General features: G+C 44.6%; 1 protein-coding gene across 3 annotated transcripts in view; it reads right to left on the reverse strand.

The window, feature by feature from the left end:
- drosha (drosha ribonuclease III) overlaps positions 1 to 13,713 on the reverse strand; it is a 97,347-nt gene that overhangs the window by 28,639 nt on the left and 54,995 nt on the right. For all 3 annotated transcript variants that reach the window (XM_037079406.1, XM_037079407.1, XM_037079408.1), the window contains exons 23-24: positions 10,390 to 10,460; positions 1,900 to 1,944 (exon numbers count right to left, since the gene is read on the reverse strand). In XM_037079406.1, the coding sequence (XP_036935301.1) occupies positions 1,900 to 1,944; positions 10,390 to 10,460 (116 nt within the window). The remainder of the gene's footprint in view (positions 1 to 1,899; positions 1,945 to 10,389; positions 10,461 to 13,713) is intronic.

The raw sequence follows: 13,713 nt of genomic DNA on the forward strand, positions 1-13,713 counted from the left end.
AATTAAGGAAAAGGCGTTTAAATGTCATGCATCACAACTAACGGCATCTGACGAGTTCAGCACTCATAGGCGCTAGCTATCCTTCAGGGGGAATGGCCAGCAGCAAGGCTTCAAACGAAGTGAAGAGGAGGAAAAAAAAAAAAAAAAAAATCAACAGCAGTTGTGAAAAAAAAAAAAAAAAAAACACGTTTGAAATGGCTTCAAAGCATCACTTTCAGCTCAGTCCAGGCAGAAAGCAGAATCAGAGCCGAGGTCTTTTGAGGCCCAAAAAGCCTGACACCCGTGTATCTCCGCAATAAACCAGAGGAAAAAATGTTGAAATCCGAACTCGACGTAAATGACGCCCGGGTAAATTATTCTGGAGAGCCGAGGGTGATGATGCGCTGGTGCGAATATAGCGAACACGAAAGACATAAAGATGTGCCTCGAAGCGTTCCACTGCGCTCTGTCGGGCACGTCGGTGGCGAGGCTAATGCATGCATGCGGGTAAACGCATAATTACCCACGCCATGGCGAGCTGCCATTGCCATCCAATCAAATCTCATTAAGGCGAGCTCCTCTTTCACCTCTGTGTTGTCGTCCTCGTCTTGGTGGGCAGCGGCGGAGGGGGGGGAGCTGACACCGTGTTACCTCTCCGCAGACATTTTGGGCATCATTTTCCAGCCTAAACTCCAACGAGCCTCCATCAATATTTGACTGATAAATTTAATAAATAATGAAAGCAATATATTTTTTTTTCCCTTTAGTTGTGTGAACCTTCTTGGATATCATCATCTCAAGACAAAAGGTCAGGATGCGATCAAGCTACCAAGTGGTTGGTGCAATTTAACAGGCGTTACCCCACTGGCAGGGGACCACCCAGAGGAAACCTCAGCCACGCGCAGTGAGCGGTAATGAGGCAAACCGCTCTGAAGCGGCTAATGACTACTCATGCAGCACACTGTGGTGGTTCCTCCTCGCAACACAAAGCGGTTGTAGGCCTGACCCCGGGGCTCCACCCTAACCAGGGTGCCTGCCGCTGGGGCCTCTGCTGTGCAACTCAGCGGGAAAAAAAAAGACTGCCGGATACAATAGAGTGTCAACAAGCTCAAATAAAAACATCCAGCTCTGTGGATCTTCTTTGGGATAAAAAAAAAACAAAACAGGGTTCGGAAGTTTAAACACATATATACATATAAAAATGTGATGTTGTTTTGTTTTGCGTATGTACACGGGAACGGGAAAGGCGCAGAACTCATGCACATTGCCGGGAGATGAAGAGAATAAACTGCTTAAAGACGAGTCCCGGCATACACACAAAGAGACACTTTCTCCACACAAACACATCAGAGAGAAGGATGCCTGACGGTCCCTGGAGGCCCCATGTGATTTGGGACTGTAATCCTGTTATGGCATCTTTGATCTCTTCTTCCAAATCCTAATTTCAAACAAACACTGTTGACATGTTCAATGTTTCTGGGCAGATCATGCAAAAGCAACGAACGGCACAACAGAAAGAGAGAAAGAGAGAGCGAGATGATGAAGGAGAAGAGGAGAAAGAGGAGAGAAAAGGAGCAATGGCGAGGAGGAAGAGAGGGTGAGTGAATGAAAAAGCGGATTAGGGTCTCGACCAAAAATGGAGAGCAGCAAGAGACACGAGAGCAGAACAATGCCGACTACTTGAAGGCTACCGGGGGCCTTGTGACAGCTATAAAGCACTCAGTCAGCCTCAGGCAAAATAACTAACAGCTTGCCCACCTCTGGTTAGCAACACACACACACAAACAGTGGAAAAACATACATTCTGGCTGGAAAACTTCAAAGATGGGAGAACGCCTTTGTGTCTTGGGGGTGAGGTGAGTTTTAATGAGAGACACCTAGCCAAAATAAACATCAATAATAAAACATTTTTCAACCCACCTGCAGGGGGTGCGATGGATAGTTGAGCCAGACCTCCCGCAGATTCTGAAAAAGACAGAAAAGAAGAAGTGGGGAGGTGAGGAGAAGACAGACGAGCAGTCAGACGAAAGAGATTACAGCACGAGGGTCAACCGAGTTTAAAGAAAATATCATCTTAACTGTACAAATAAACATGATGACAGATCAGACATTTTGGAATGAGGGTAAATAGATACATACAATATTTAGAAAGGAACATGACGTTACATAGAGAACAATCTCATACTTTTTGAGTAATCATACCTGTTGTTGTGCGCTGCCTCACGCGGGGCAGGTGTCGGTAAAGACAAAACAAATCCAGAGACTGTTCGGCAGTATTTCTCTGGTGAAATAACTTCAGCGCGATGTGTGATTTGCAGTCCAACATTCACATTTAACAAGTTGTATAAATGACCGGTGAGTTATTATAGGAGAGCATCTGGAAGTGTTTCCTAAATGCCATCAATTAGCCCGCATAAAAGAGGCCGGCTACAGTTAGAAACCAATATCATCATCACTCCTGCAACATTGTTTTGCTGAAAAATATTCTCGAAAATCCAGCTAATTGATGGTCCTGTAAATTAAGATGGATTTTTTTAAATTTGCAAGTGAGTGTTTCTATCGTTCATCAAACCGCTGTGAGAGTGATCCTCAACAACTGAATCCATCATCGTTGTCGTCGTTGGCCATTCGCACAAGATATACTCATGTCTTTTGTTTAAGTTATCGTTCTGCAGTGGTGCTTAACCTCCTCTGCATTCGTAGGTGGAAATCACAGCCCCAAACTTACACAGACTTCTGGATTGTGAGGCCACAGGTAAGATTATCAATCCTCCACAACTGATGCATGTATGTATGGATGTGTAGGATAAAAGACTGGGGAATGCATTGTGTATTAGATCCAACAGCTATAAACTGCACTGGATAAAATACTGTCCAAACGCTGAGGGTAGTTAACGAGGAGCATGGCTCCCTCAGCCCCCATTAACTATGCACATCCTGGTTAACCATGTTTATTAAAGCTGCAGTCATTGATTTTTTTTGTTGTTGGGCCACTTGGCGTCAGTGGAACAAGCTGTTAACACAATACTGACATATTGGCGTGTTATTGGAAAAACATTTTGTTTATTTATTTACTTTCCTCGGTGCTCATTCATCATCGCATTGCTTAAAAGTGTCGTTTCTCTGATTTTCTATGTGATTTATATGTTGTGCTGGTGCTCCTGGATATATGAAAAATAAAGGCACACCAGTACAACCAATGTGCAAAGTAACGTCCGTGTTTTGCTTTCTGATAACTCCAGAAGGATACACCTCTCTCTCTTTTGCAGCGAAACACTCCACTATGTTCTCTAGCTGGTTGCCAGATCGTCTGTCTGCCATAAGGTGCAGAGCAAAAAAGTGTAAAGGATCTTTTTTAACAGCTTGTTTTGCTGTCTGGGCCGTTGAAAAGGAAATTGGTTTAAAGAGAGTGATAAGAGTGAATTAAAACAAAAATCACAACTGTTAAAACCAAGACAATAGCTGAAAGATGCTAAAATGTTAAAATGCTGTGCTTTATTCTGTAGTAATACACCGACAGAACTGACAATGCACTCCAAAAATCAGAAATAATATTTAATTTAACACTTGATGATTGACTCTGTCGTGGGCGAAAACAATCTGTGATTGTGACAACGCAGCACAGATGTCAGGAACACTCATTTCTTAGGCCAAGTGCTCTCAGGTGCCATCAGCAGCCGTAATAGGGGGCGTTAAAATAGCAGCAAATGAGTCGGCATCTCATTTTCAGACCAAGAGGTCTGTATATCGACCACCCACTGGGGAGCGAGGCGGGAGGCGGCGGTGTGGATTTGAGCGGAAGGCGAGGGGTGTTGTGGTTGGAGGGGTTGGTGGGATTTGGCTTGTGAGAGGTGTGCTGTCTCTGGAGGACACACACACACACACACACACACACGTCGACAGGGGCTGGACTCCCTGTGCCTCCCTTGCCCGTGGAGAGAAATATGTGCTAGATCAACATGTTTCCTCAACCCTGCTCTGTAGTAACCAGACAAGATCGAATGGTAGAGAGACAGAGGCTCAGAGGTAGATCGCAGAGAGAGAGAGAGAGTATAAGCTGTGGCTCAAGTTGTTGCCAAGGACAACGGCAGTCAGAAGCAGTGTTGGGCCTGGGGTCTAATGTTAGGTGAGTCATAGCGGTGATAGAGATGTGGCGAGGGCCTCTAAAGTACAGTATCACTCAGGTGTTTAAAAGGTTCAAGGAGATAAACCTTTAAAATGCGTCTCTAGCCTACGGGGGGGGTTGTGTGTGTGGTCAGCGGCATCGAATGGGCGCCTCATCTCCTCTACCCACCCAGCTGGCAACCCATCGCCTTGAGCAGCCGATGAAAAATTCATGAAAGTGGTCAATACGTTTGAGCAAATGCTTCCTTTCGGTTGCTTGTCTCTTAGCCTGGGACTGGAGTTGAAAAGCACTAAGTACATAGCAGGTATCAAGTCAACACGGAGCCTGCCTGTGAATACAACATGGGTTCTTGGCTGTGGAGGATGGCATCGCTTGAAGGAAAGTCAATACCGCTGGCTAATGGATCGCTCGCGTTTTTTTTTTTTTTTTTTTTTGACATAGTGATTTTGCAGCCACACAAATTGCTGTAAAATACACATGAAAATGATGCATCTCAAACGCAGGACAAGCGTGCAGAACATGACGAAGAAAACACGGGGAAAAAGAAAAAAAATAGAACAAAACAAAACAAATAAAAAAACAAATAGAGAAAGTGAAGTACACACAAGTTGCTTTGGCGTGCGATCGTGGCTTATGATTAAAATCCGTCCACAGGGCGCACACGATCCGCCCACATGCTGTATATAGACCCGAACAGCTAATGTTTCAATTACAGCCATTGCGAAGACAAGGCAGACAATGATTAAGCCAGCATCGAGTGGGGATTTAAGAATAACAACAGGTTTTTTTTTTTTCCTCCCTCCCTCCCTCCCTCCCTCTTTCTCTCTCGTTCTCTCTTTCCCAGCACGTGGAAGGTATAATTACTGGGGGCACAAATCATCATGTGCAGCAGCTGAATCACAGCCATTTGGAGGATGGAGCTCTTGTGCTACAAACAGAAGGGGGAAAAAAAAAAGAGAGAGAAAGAAAAAACATATGCAAACATGTTTATTTGAATGTCAACGGCCTACCCATAATGAGAGCTGAAATTATAAGCCAAAAAAAAAAAAAAAGCAACTTGGTGAAGCCGCCTATGATCTCCGTTTAAAGGTGGGCTTCAATCAGCGCAGCCACAACCCACGGGGGAGACGAGACGCAGGCTCGGTCTTGCAAATACTAAGGGCTTGCAAGCCAACCGTGAATGGGCAACACCGCTATAACCGGCTGCCCACACACGCTCCCCCCAACCCCACACACCCGTGGGACCGTTGGCCATCCATGATTGGGACATAATGGTGCTCTTCTCCGACAAGGTCCAATGCTCCTTGACAAATTGGTCTCCAGCTACAGGCTGCCAATCAATCCATCAAACGTAGTAGTGCAGCAGGGAGATCAATAGGAGATAGCGTCGCTGATCAATACCAACATAAAAGCGGCCCTAAGTCCGAAATGGAGGCTTCCTTCAGCGAACGGTCAAGGTGATCTTCCAATATGTGGAAAACTGATGCTGACTCTGTGGTGAAGTCCATCATGCGATTCACGGTGGAGGTGAACTTTTTTGTTTTTTTTACAGTTCCTGCGAGTGTGGGCAGCGGAGTGAGTGCGAGTGTGAGAAAAGGCACACAGATTAATTCTCCGAGCTATTATCAAACCAAGGACGCAGGCAGAAAAGACTTGCGCTCAGAACGAATTAGCTGCAGTTTTCATTACACAACGGACAAAAATAGTAAAAGAATATGAACAGAGCGGGGACGCTGAGACGCTGAGGGGGTACAGTAGCTCAATGAAAACAGTGGAGTGTATGTTTGTGACACAGAGAGACTCATGCCCGGTGGATGCTCCTCCTCCTCCTCCTCAAAAAAAAAGCAAATGATCTGTTTTAATGCAGCCTGAATGCTCCTAACAGCGACAGGGGTTACTGCTGCTGCAAGCCACTGAAGTGGCCTCAGTGTGGAGGGAGTCGTCAGCCAGCCTTTCACCCGTGCGAGCATGTAAGCCTAGCACACTCTACTGGTGTACCAAGAGACCAAAATAATATCAGAGTGGGCAATGATAATAAAATACACTTAAAACCTGATTTATGGAGCCCATTCAATTCAGAATACATACCAGAAGTGTTAACATCAAAATGGGGAGAAAGGGGTTTAAAAAGATTTTGATCGTTTTATGCCATTTGTGCTCGAGGCGAGCTGGAATCCAAAAACCCTTTCTGGCACTGCACCCAGGAGTGAGGGAGGCAGGAGGAAGGCTTGCAACGCCACCCCACCAAAAAAGCATCCGTGCCAGGGTGACCATCTCAGTTGTCACAGCAACCTTTGTCACAGTTGGCGTCTGAGTGCTTGTGCTTTTGCGGGCTGGTGTTAATAAAAGCCAACAGATTAGCCTGTGGGCAACCAGTGAGATCATCATTATGGTGATTGCTCCTCAAAAAAGAGGCACTTCCCTCAGGACAGCTCAGTCGCATCAACATCTTTTTTTTCCCCACTGATATTGCACTGCTGTTGAGTCCAGGTTGGGCGCAATCGAGCAGCTCCCCCCCCGAAGAAGATGCTTCCTGCCTCTGCTGATGCTTTAATAACCTCCACAGTAATGTCATTAGCAAATTAGCATCTATTGTTTCCTGCGGGCGTCTGTGTGCAACGAAGCTACATTCCATCCTCCGCGAGAGCCCCCGTTGTTTGGGAACCGGTGCCAGCAAAGGTGACGTGTTGAGAGAAAAACAAGTGGATGGAAATAACTGTTGCGCTCCACCCATGAATGCCATACCAATTAGGGAATAACAGAGAGAAAGTGGGGAGAAGAATGGGGCCACTGTTTGTCTGGCTGGGTCTTGAGGTGGAAATTACATGCGTGCTTTGTTTTTGGTAGTCAATTCTGAATTCTACCTCCGGAGTTGTGGAGCTTTTGTGTTGACTTGTCATAAGAGGACTGGAGTGAAACATCTGTGGGGGTAATGACATCCTGGGGTGTTAGAGAGAAGGGGAAAAAATGGAAAAGAAAGATGGAGAAAACAAGAGGGAGCACCAGCCGGCATCCTGTTGTTACAGAGAGGGGAAACGAGGGTATGGGACTGATCGGCCATGTGTGAATGGAATACCGCAACGACAAATAGGGGCAGCGAAACCATCCAGGTTGCACGAGGGGGAAAATGTGGAGTCCTTCGGTTTTGCACGGCATCTCATTAGTTTGGTAATGTGCAATGCGAGGGACCAATTCTGACGTGTTAGGCTGGAAATAAAGACGGATTCAAAGTGATCCCGCAGACCACAGAAATCTCTGCCTCCCTCTGTCTGTCCATCTCTTTGGTCGGCCCCACAGCTCCACACCCCCACAGCCCATCATACCACCCGGCTGGTGTTTGGCTTTCTGGTCTGTGTCCATCTGTCTCCTCGCAGCTTTTGTATGACAGAGCAGCCATCAGGAGGATTCAGCGGGGGGGTGGGGGGTGGGGGTGACATGCCGTACTATTTCAATCTTTAGTCTGCATGGCTAAAAAGTTTTCAAACCGAAGTTGGAAAAAAAAAAAAAATCACTCAAACTTCTGGCTTGGACAGCTTCTCCTGGGAATATCTGTCAGCTGCCTCTTCTGCCCCCGGCTTTGAAAACATCCTGCTCACGGTGGGTCGAAAGCGATTGACGTGTAAATACCGACAACTCCCCTAGTTGTTTGAGTTCCCAGTCCCGGGGCAGAGACAGATAACTGGGCTGTTAGCTGCACGGCTAACTGGTGAACAGCAGCTACATTTATCGGCAGTTACCAGTTAGTTTAAGAAAAAAGTAAAACAGTCCATCTGAACACTGATGCACAGAAAACCAGATCTGTCTTTTCCATGAAATGTGATCCAATTTTACCAAAACCAGTCAATGCAGATCTCCTACAACTCCAAGCTAATGTAGCTAATAACTATATTAAAAGGTGCATTCTCTTCTCTAGTCAGGTCATTTATAATCATCAGGGGAATCACAAAAGTTCTTGGTAGTCACAAAGTGTTCAAATATCAGTGTGAAGCATGACTTCTTCAGATATGCAGGTAAACTTAATAAAAAGCAGCCTGGATTTGTTGTGAAGACATTTTATTAACCAATATGCTGCGAGTGTTAACCGTGCCGATCATTACGTTTTATATGACTGACAGTTTTCAAAGTTCCACTTTCTCCCAACAGATGTTTCAGGTGGAGTTTCTCATAATTTCTCCCTATGACCACTACAAACTGATCTCATTATATCTCATTATAACAACAGGTGTTACCTCCTAGATTAAGAAATACTTGTCATCACGGGAAAATGGAGGAAATACTGTGTTTGACCCGCGGCCATGTTGGGTTTTCTAAATATACGTAGGTACAGTTTGACTCTGTGAATGAAATAATTTGGTATTCTGAAAAAAATCTACCAGACAGATGACTTAAATTCTGATTAAACTTTAAAGATCTTTAAAGGTGCACAAAGTTTTTGGAGAAAATGATTTCAGCTTTATTACTTTTCGTATTGACCAATTTAATTTCTTGTGTTATTTTTTTTTTTTGAACAAAGCTCACACTCCAGCAGTCCAGTGGATTCAAAAATGCTGATGAGACACTTTAAAGTAGAACAAAAGAGAATAAATCACATATTTGGCCTTCGTTTTTACAACACTTCCATTAAGACTATAGCATTGATTTTTAAGATCTTGCCAATTACTTAAGTTGGAAGGTCTGATGGGTTATTATTACTAAATCAATCATCAAATATAGATGATTTCATCTGAGACTGACCACAGTTTGAACAATTCTGCAGCTGATGTCACTCTCATTGTCTACTCAGCTTCCTTTTGAAATTTACTTCTAATACACGCTGTCTTTGTCTTTTGTCTTTACTCATTGTTCTTGCGTACTCCATCTGGAAATCCTGTCATAAGCACGCCTAACTTTCCCTTCTCATCTGTTGTCTCCCTGCAGAAACAAAACGCCCATGCTCCATATCCCACCATCAACTGGACTATCACGGAAACAAGCAACAGCAGGGATCTTTTGTAATGAGAAGACATGTTTGTTAGTGCCTGTTTCACTTTATCTATGCAGTGTGTTGACTGCAGTTTTAAGCACTGTATCGAATTATTCCACAACTTCAGATTTAGTAGTTTTCTTTTCAAATCTGTGTCTGTTCGACAGCTCCAAAATCTCAACTTTTTTTTATTTTTAACGGGATTCTTTCATCATACAAATAAAGATCTCTATTTTTCTGACAACTGGATAACTGCTGTCAACTTTCACGGCCGGAGGATGACAGTGAAACAGAATCGAGGACGCCTCAGCTCTTCACACACAGAGGCAGATACTGTACCGTCAGCGCTCTCACACAATAGCTGGTCGGACAGCGGAGGAGACTTACGGTAAACTGGGCCAAATGTTTTTGTCACTTAAAAAAACACTAGTGAAGAATCAAGAGTATAAACCACTCTTTCAGATTTGTGTTTCAGGAGGGGTTCTCACCAGTAACGCTTAACTTCGGGGGGATGTTTTGTGGTGTGTGGGGGTTTTCGAAGATTTAGTCCTGAAGCTTCTGATCTGGTCTCTCAAAGACTACCAGTTGTTGATGTTCAATAGATCTCGCCGTGTGTCCTGGAGTGTGTGGGAGTCACCAAACGAAACCGAGACGAAAACCCTCCACGGCCAATTAGAACCAGGCCTGCTGCTAAATACTAGACGGGCTGCAAGTCTTTTTAATTGATTCATAACATATCTTGCCAGGATAAATGCAAATACTGATTCATTCATCAATTATGCATGCCTGCTGATCACAGACACACACACACACACACACACACGCGCACACAATAGCAGGTGTCCTGCTGGAGACTGGCAAACCGCAATGTTCAACACCTCCAGTTCATTTTTGCAAAACACAGAAGCCAAGCTACGGCTTCATCCAGATTTTTCTTTTGTCTCAGTTATATTGTTTTATCTTTGTGCATATCAGTGCACACACAATAAGCGGCTAGTCATACGTATTGCGAGGGTAGAGCGAGCATTGTGAGATCTCAGGTTCTGAGACTGGCAAGGCCTCAATATCGTGCAATGTGTGGTACTTTGCCAAAACATGCAGTGTGTGGGTTTGAGCGAATAAAAGAGACCAGATTGGCGAAAATGTTACAGTTTGTCTTGCACAGACCGAAAATAGGAAAATCTTGTCTAGTGTGTCCACAGCTCCTCTCTAAGACGAGATGAGTGCATACACATGAAAGAGAGACACATGCACATACACATCTCGTTCGGTGGCAAAGGACAGAATCCAAATTAGACTCGAGTAATAAACTGTCACTTACCTCGCCATTGAAGAGCAGTCGACCAAAGAGCTGCCGTGACTCCTCCAAGCCGCCTTCTAAATACACAGCGCCTGAAAATAAAACACAACACACACACACACAAAGAAAAAAACCCTCAGAAAATTCAGAAACGAATAATGAATGAAGACACATTTAATCCAGGAACTGTGTGCAAACCAGAGTATTTGCTGGAACATGCTTTAGTGAAAACAGGAAAACGAGTCCTCCAACCTCCACCCATAGAAATTTGATGTAACCGTGAAAAAGCGCGACACTCCACCACCACCACCACTGCATTTCTGGTGTAAAAAAATTTCAAGCAATTCTCGGGCAATTTCAGACTTCTCTCCTAATGGAAAACTTAAAATTAATTGAACTCGGCAATGAGTTATAATTGCTTTATTAAAAGTAGGAGTGCATTTTTATTGCTTTTTGGCGGCGAAATGACCTCAGGGTTTGGTGCAGATCCACCTCCCCCTCTTGTCACAGCGCAGGAGGAGGAGGAGGAGGAGGAGGGGATAAAAATATGGCTGCACCACTGTGCTGAGATGGAACCGGTCAAGGTCACATAAACATCAAACTTGAATTTAGAGTGGCAGGCTGAGCCTGTGTCACATGGCTGTATATGAATACGCCTGACAAACATGCAGAAGCGCACATACAGACCCGAGCACTTCATGCTGAAACCTATTCACGGACAGTGCGGACCAAAGTATAATGTCCTCTTTGTCGCTCGCCCACACACTCTTTGGTGCGACTTATCTGTGCAGATGTCCACACAACACACAGAATGTGGTGAATCCAACTTGAATTGTGAGGGCGGAGGGGAAAAAAAAAATGAAAACACATTTCATACTGCCTGTGCATACGCAACACACACACACACACACACACACAAACACAAACACACAAAAGATAAGGCACAAAGAAAGAAATTCAATAGAGGATTGGTCCCAAATTGCAAGAGAGAAGCTGCTGTCACAGCAAGCAAAGAACAAGTATCCCAAATTTTTCTCTCTACGGGAATGATATGCAGCGTCTCCAGCTCATTCGGCTACAGCAGTCAGCTCCTTCGCCCGAGTCAACTCTCCCTTTGTGTGTCTTGTTGTTTTGCTCGTCTACTGTTTCTACTAAAATCAGTGGAACTATCATGGTGCCTTTAAGCTCCGTACAACTTCCAGCCATCACACTTAGGGTGGCTCATTCAATTTAGAAAGCAATAACCACCTGGCAAATTGGGTATACAATCGTGCAGCGGTTTTTATTATGTGCATAAATGAGCCAGTGGAAATGGGGCGCGGTGCGGTTGCAAGTCTAAATGCGCAAACTGCTTTCATGGACGACATCAAAAACATATGAGGGATTCATCATCTGGGGAGGGAAACTGCTTTCAGATGGCTAACAGGCCATTTACACACACACACACACACACACACACACACACACACACACACACACACAAACAGTGAAGATGCGGACTATATTACCAAAGCCATAAAGAAAAGAAAAAAAAAATACAAACAAACCACCTCGCACAAAGACAAACACAAATGCACACCCACTCTATCTGCCTCGCATGCCCTTTACTTCTAAACAGAGTGGGAAATTACTAGCAGCCATTGCCCAAATGTTCGTAAAATTTGATTAAGCCTGACAACTTTGTCTCACCCTCGCAGCCACTTTGGCAAGTAACAGGCTCTCATTCATTTGGAGGGTCTTCACTAATACAAAAATGCAGCTGAGTGGTGAAATAATCAAAGTAGCTTGTGAATTTTGGACCCGTCACTGTGGGTTGTTTTTCCCTGTGATGCTTACGAGCCATCGAACATCTGATCACAATACGCTTATAAATCATTACGTATAAATCTTTAGTCTGCTTGAAGTCGTCCACAAACACAACATCCCACTAAACTCCTTGCAGATGTGCATCAGTAAGCGAGGCCTCTGTAATCTCATGCTGAACGTCTCACTGAGGCTGACCGCAGGAGGCTCTGGAGAGGCGAGCGGATGTTTTCCACTAAGCATCAGCTCTGAGATTTGTGGTTTTACCATAATGTGGACCTCAGTTCTGCAGCAGATGATTCCTCTGGAGACCAGCTGTGGGAGGATAACGGCTCCCTCCCAGGATCAAGTTTTGAATGTCTTTCAACCATCACCCATAACGCATTCATGTGTGTGAACACCGAGGCTGGGTGGGGGTGGGCGGGGGTGTGGCTGAGGCCGGGAGGCAGTTTTCATCATGTTTTGATGACACAGCAGATTTGCAGAGTTCCTCAAATGGAGGCCTCAAAGACGTCAGAGATCTCAAAGTTTCTGCTTCTTATTAGATTTTTTAAAACTTCTTCCAAGAGGCAGGAGAGGGTGGGGGAGGGGGGAGGGAGAGAAAAACCAGGAGAGCCTCAAGAGATTTATAAAAGGTATTAAAAATCTCAAAGCAACACCTTTGGTGTCAATCAAAGGCCCTGGATGAAGAAAACCCAGATATGCAGTTAATTCTTACGAGAACACTCTTGACAAGGCGGCTGTCCATGCAAAAAAAAAAAAAGTGTGCCCCAAAGCAATCCAATCAATCGCACAACTTGCCGCAATCATTAAACGGAGATCTGGGCTTCGCAGTGCACCCCATCAGCCTGCAGAGTTGCAGCTGACGCCCTGAATGCACAGAGACCACAAAGACGCCGCCGCCGCCGCTGCAGACTCAACCGGCAATTACATGCTAGCATCTCTCCTCAGCTCATCTCGCAGTAACATCATGCGCTGGCCAAATCACTCAGCAGTCTCAAAGCGCCGGCACATTCAAACCACTGAGTTGTCGACTCAGGCAGAGAGGCCAGTATAAAAAATGTGTGAAGCCTACGAGGGAGGGAATCCTGCCTAGAATACATGCATTAACACTGGGACTCTGGATTTGACTGGATATGAGCGTGAACTGGACGACTTTACACATTACAAAATTCCAGGAAAATGTGACTGATTCACAAGCTCCTACAAAACCTAATATCTTCATATTAAAAACTGGATTCCAACAGCAATTGTATCTGAATTCAGTATATAATGTAGTGAATGCATTGAATCAGCTCCTTATTTTGGAACTCTTACTACAAGAGTTTTTCAAATGCAGGTAAATCCTCTAAAAATAGGCAAAAGACTCCTTTCTCATTGCTAGGAGACGAGCACATAAATACCCCAATTTCACCAAAAAAGTTGTAACCAAGGCTGTTTATAGGTCCAATTAGTAAGAAAATTTAGTTTTGTGACTCATTCCCAACTCATCAAACACTGACGCTTTGCGATGGTGGCTCGACCTACAAACCCAAAGCCTCA

Source organism: Acanthopagrus latus, chromosome 19 (assembly GCF_904848185.1).
Source record: "Acanthopagrus latus isolate v.2019 chromosome 19, fAcaLat1.1, whole genome shotgun sequence".
NCBI classification, from domain to species: Eukaryota; Metazoa; Chordata; class Actinopteri; order Spariformes; family Sparidae; genus Acanthopagrus; species Acanthopagrus latus.